Source organism: Papaver somniferum, chromosome 9 (genome assembly GCF_003573695.1).
Source record: "Papaver somniferum cultivar HN1 chromosome 9, ASM357369v1, whole genome shotgun sequence".
In the NCBI taxonomy this organism is placed as follows: domain Eukaryota; kingdom Viridiplantae; phylum Streptophyta; class Magnoliopsida; order Ranunculales; family Papaveraceae; genus Papaver; species Papaver somniferum.
In genome coordinates, this window is record NC_039366.1 from 148,331,307 (window position 1) to 148,337,209 (window position 5,903).

Below are 5,903 nucleotides of genomic sequence, written 5' to 3' on the forward strand. Positions count from 1 at the left end.
AGCCAAGCGTCAACTTCCTTCAATTTTATTACTAATGTCTTTGTTTACAATTCTATATAGAACCTTGACTAAATTCTTCCGCCCTATTTATATTTTTCTTTTACTCGTTTATTTGCCACAAAAAAAATATGAAACGGTAAAAGCCTATAGAAGGTACCTGCCTATGATTGCTAAAACGCTAATATACCAAAACCGGTGTAAACTTCTAAGGAACTAACCTGATTAATTACAACACCAACCCTAAACATTTATAGCAACCATCATAAAGCATGAAAATTCACCAAAATACCTTATAAAGCAAAAAGAAAAAGATTATTTTACCCTCGAGAGTAAAATGACACAAATACCCTTAAAAAATCGGGACGGGCCTTACAACCCTTCCCTCCTTTAAGAAATTTCGTCACGAAATTTAGAGGTTACCTCGATTCTGACGTTGTACCACAGAAGGTTGTTGATCCCACTGAGCAGCAAGTTGGGGGCAATTCCTCTTAGAGTGACCGGGTTGCTTGCACTCAAAACACACAACATGTTGAAGATTTCTTTGGACATCATCCCCGTTCTCTTTCCTTTCATACGAGTGATTTTTATTCTTACTGTTCCCATTCCTATCGCCAGCATGACGCTCACGGATTCTCGCAGCTTCCTCAAGATCTCTCTCCGCGATCATCGCTCTCTCCACTATCTCAGTATAAGATGTAATCTTCAAAACAATCAACCTACTCTTAATTGAAGGCTTAAGTCCCTCCTAAAACTTAAAAGCCTTCAGCTCTTCATGCTCAACCAAGTGAGGAGCAAAATGAGAAAGTTCTTCAAACTTGGCTTGATACTGCGCTACTGTCATATTTCTCTGGGTCAACAACATAAACTCGATCATGCGTTGGTTTCGCGCAGTTTGTGGAAAGTACTTATTTAGGAAAGCGAGTCGAAATTCTACCCAGGTAAACATGCCATCATTTCTAGAACGACGAGTCATATCCCACCAACGAGTGGCTTCACCCCCAAGCTTATAAACTGCAAGATTAAACTTATCCTCACCATTCACGTCTAATAGGGTGAATATTTTCTCAATCTTATCTATCCTATCTTCAACAACTAGTGGATCAGGACTACCCTTAAAGGAATCAGGCTTTTATTCAATAAACCTTCTCAGTAACAAAACCCTTTGATTAGGTGGTGGTGGAGGAGGAGGTGCATTCTGATTAAGATTCACTTGTTGCTGCATCGCTTGAGCAACAACATTCAAAGCACGAACAACATCACCTAAACCCTCATCTTGTGGGCCGGTTGAACCATTATTACGACGAGACATGTCCTGAATGAAGGACATTAAAACATAAGTATCACATAAAGAATTTCTCTATGCTAAATAAGTACAACCTATTACGCATTCTAGCAAAACAAAATCAACAATTACTACAAGCAATTTACATACAAGCATATACATGCATTGACTCATTCAAAAACTAGCCTGCCCAAAGGATCAGACTAGCTCTGATACCACACTGTAACACCCTGATTTTCTGGCCCGGATCCTGCCCGAATCCAATGCCCGAAAACCCCGAAGTGCTACTTCGATACCACAGCCGAAGCCCAGCTACTAAGCCCAAGCTCATTAAATAATTTATTTGGGTTTAATTAATTTATGTTCGATATAGAAATTATGTCGCAGCGGAAACATAAAAATTCTTTTAGGAAGATCTAACCGTTACTTTGTTCTGATTTTTAATCCATAAGAATCCTAGAAAACTCTAGTTTAGCGTAACATTAATTTCACCGTTAAACTTTCCAGATTCAATCCAAAAGAGTCGCCTTTTTGTGGAACAAACATAAAACAAAAACAGACATCAGTTCACTCCAAGAATGTTACTGACCACAAATAAAATCCAAAAATCATTATGATTATACACTATGAATCGTAACTGAGTATAGTTCCGGTGATAAATTTTCTATAATTTGTAGTTTAATTTAAAGACATTTTAACCACAGTCAAACGTGTAGTTGACCAGCACTGCAGAAAAGGAAAACAGAGATAGTCCATTTTACGAAAATCATATAAAATCACTCAATACTCAAAATCATCTTTGGTTTATCATTTTAAAAAGGAAAAACAAATATCTTGAAGTTTACAGAAGACACCAAAGCCTAAAACTTGTCATAGAATTACTTTTAAACAGGAAATCTTCAATATAGTTGAATCTGTCAGGAAATTTCTTGTTTTAATACAGTGATAAACAATTGTTTCAAAAATAAAAATAGTACTTAGAAAATTCCGAATATTTTATCAACACATTCCGAAGGAGTTTGAAATTCATTAAAAATCGAATGACACGAAAACATATTATAAAATAATTATCACTAACAGTCAAACCAACATAACTCTGAAATTTTCATTGTCTAATCAAATAATTTTCTTAACGTAGCATTGTTTTTTTGGTCATACATTAACCCAATAATATCCAAAGCACTAATAATCAATAAAAAGTTAACAAATCAGCTAAAGAGTTTAATGATATTTTATTACAATTTTTCCAATCACAAATCCTATGCAAACTACTAATTAAAGCACCAAAACCGATCTCTATGCTTTTCCGCCATTAGTTCCTTGTGGTGCCATAAAATCTGGATTTTTTTTTGTCATGAAACAATGTGAGTTGTGACACCCAGTAGGAAAAGAAGCAACAAAACATTTTTAAATTCCTTTTAAAAACAACTAGCATGATTAACAACACCGCAAACACATGGAAACACCACATCCATAAAAAATAAAATCAATCAATCCGCTCGCCCCAGGGAGCCCATGGGTTTAGAAATCAAATAGGATGCAATCATCAACTCCTAATGAGCCCCATGTTGGTTTAGGGAGGCAACCTTCAACTCCCACGGATATCTCGTATCCCGTCAAAAAGAAAGTCTTTTGGGAAGCAACCATCAATTCCCAAGGACCGAAATTTATCAAACAATTACATACATGGCACAGATTCAACATCATCATGCAATCAATAAATCCATACTATCGATCACACGTTACCATAATCATTAAATCCAATAAATATGAATTTAAATAATTTTAACCCAATTAAAACAAGATTTAGTTAGTGTTGTGCCTATCTTAAACGCTAGCCAAATAATCACAGAGAAGGTCAAATAAAAGAATGAATCACCGATATATGGTTCACAACCACTTTTTTCTAAGAGTAATAGTCTCCTGTTTATTTTTTCTATTTTTTTTCTAATAACTTCTCTTTTCTCTGATCGGCCAAAGGGATGACGACTAAAGTCTAAACCTAAAAAAGAACAACCCTTTGTTGTAGGGCTTGTAGCCCATGGATGTGCGACCCAATATAGTGTTTAGGGTCTTCTTCCTACTTGTATATAAAAGAATATTGTTCTATGTAACCCTATGATCCTGATGAATGGAAACTACTCTGCCTTTCTACTTTCTTCCGTATTTCCACTGCAAAACGTTATCATGCACGAGCTCTTCCTTGCCGCTAAAGAATAAATTTTTATTTTTTATTTTTTTGGGTTCTTATAAATGGTATCTCCCAAGTCTACAAATGGAAGCTTAGGTAGTTGCAATTAGGGATTTATGGATCTACTAGATTTTGTTCTCAACAATCGGTTGTAATCCGAAAATGGAAAAGATGAGAAAGAGAATATTGTTCTCATCAATCGGTGGTAATCCTATTACAAAATAGAAAAGATGAGAAAGAGAATTCGTCTGTGTCTCATCTGAGAAAAGAGAAGATTCCCGTCCGTTTGATTCTTGTTAGGTATGGGATGGATTTTGTGTGAACGAAAATTAGGTCCGTGAAGGTATGATACTCCAAAATCTGTGTCTTTACTTAAATCTCCTTCGATCCACAGTATAATTGTCTGCTATGTATATCCATTGATGATTAGTTTAATTGAGTGCACATGATATGACTGTTAGTAACTTAGTAATCTATAATCTGTATATACTATTTTGTCTGATTGCGCATGTTTTGACGGTAGATAGATTACAAATGTAATGATTGTTTATATTTTGATGATTGTTTGGACATAGTGATTGTCTTCCATGCTTGTCCGTTTTTTTCTTCTTCTTTATGATCATTAAGCACCATGGATAACCATGGCATGTTTGATTTATACCATGTACTAAAACTTTAGATTTACACCATGACGTGTTTAATTGAAGTCCATGGCGTTTTCTTTGACTTTTGGTCGTTTACTGTTTTGATTGAGGACATCTTTTTTTTTTTCTTTTTGATTAATCATGATCTACACTGCTTATTAGGATTAGATTGTTATGTTGATGGTTGTTTGTATTAGAAAGCCATGATTTGTTTATGCTTAACCTTCCAGTTTGGTTTGTGCAAATCTATTTTATTACAGGAAAGCCATGATTTGTTTTCATAATTTTGTTTTTATGAACTTGTACTGTAAATTAATCAATTGTATGTAACACAAGAACCTGTGCAACGTCTGCTACCATTTTGTAACGTCTTTTCAATCAATTGCGTGTTTCTATTGTTGAAATTCTAATCCCGCCTGTATGGATTCTCCTGTTTGGGCTACGAGGATGAGGAAAGAGAGAAAGGAAATCTCCGTGTGTTCGCAAGGAGAAAATTTGTTCGTCCGTAGGGAAACCAGTTCGTCTGTTCCAGCCGATTAGAGTCGGTCCTGTTTCAGCTGAGCTGGTCCGATCCTGTCTGGTCCAGCCGATCCGGTCCAATCCGGTACGAGCCAATCTGGTACGAGTCAACCTGGTCCACGTCGGTTCGGGACACTCCAGTCCTGTTGCAGCTTGGTTCCGGTGTCCTATTGAAGCTTGTTTTTAGGTTGTGCCCGGACAGGGTTGTTCCGGTTTTGTCTATATGCCGTGGGAACCAAAAATCGATGTACGCAACTATAATGTGGGTTTTTACGTTGAGTACTTGTTAGGCTTATTTATTTGTTTTTAGAACATGCCTAGTCTTGTTCATTTTTGTCTTAAGATAAGTCTACATCAACGGTCAATTTTAAATTATGATTGTTGATCTTTATCATTAAGAATTTTGGTCTTAATACTATTTTGTTCTCATGAATATGATATTGACTATGGTGTGTTTTGTTCAATTGGTTGTACCAACTCGATTCCAATGTATTTATTTAGGGTTTAGAAGTATTTGGACCATTATTGCGTATTTGATATTGTCTCTCCAATCTTTGAATGTTCCGTGGAATGTAATCCACTGGCTCGACTATTAAAGAGTCGATATTTTCAAAAGAGTTGCAAATAAAATCACATGTATTCCAATTTTTGTGGAAGAACTCGCAAAAGATGATATGAGTCAGAAAATTTCCATTTCTCTACTTTATCCATGATACTAACGAACCTGTATATGTTGAAGAATGACAAAAATAGAACCATCTTTAGTAATCTATTCAACCTAAAGTAATTGGTTGACATGTATAGTGAGATTCTCTTGGACTGTTGAGATAAAGAAATTTCTCAAATTAAGTTAAATGTAACAAAATTGAAAATGAAAAAAAAACCCCAAAGTAATGAGGATTAGACGTACCGACTCATATAAAGCATGTGAAAAGGGACGTATATATATCATGAGACAAATATGTACTTTTGTTTCTAATAGTGATAATACCAAGTATGAACCGAGAATGGGATTAGCTCTCGTCGGAAATGAAGGAATTGGAATTACACCTAATATTGATGTCGGTACAAGCAATGTAATGCATGTACCGTAGTAGCATCAAATTTTCACATCAACTTTAATGGCAACAAGAACTTTGCCTGGCCAATTGACTATCTTATTCAGTTAAACTAGATCCATTGCCTACACTTGCAGAATGAAACCAAGAGACATAAATTCTCTAAAGCACTTGAGATATATTTGGTGACACGTAATATATATTCACCC

The 5,903-nt window shown here is 35.4% G+C and overlaps 1 protein-coding gene across 1 annotated transcript; it reads right to left on the reverse strand.

The window, feature by feature from the left end:
- Positions 1 to 745: 745 nt before the first annotated feature.
- On the reverse strand, positions 746 to 1,444 carry LOC113312697. The gene is made up of 3 exons (XM_026561434.1): positions 1,433 to 1,444; positions 1,160 to 1,312; positions 746 to 1,111 (listed from the first exon to the last, which is right to left on the reverse strand). Exons 1-3 carry the CDS (start codon positions 1,442 to 1,444, stop codon positions 746 to 748), a joined length of 531 nt encoding a protein of 176 aa, XP_026417219.1.
- Positions 1,445 to 5,903: the final 4,459 nt, after the last annotated feature.

What these genes read in the sequence shown, in the direction of transcription:
- LOC113312697 (XM_026561434.1), bottom strand. An exon ending in CACCACCACCTAATCAAAGG is followed by an intron (nt 1,112 to 1,159) that starts GTTTTGTTACTG and finishes GATTCCTTTAAG; the next exon opens with GGTAGTCCTGATCCACTAGT.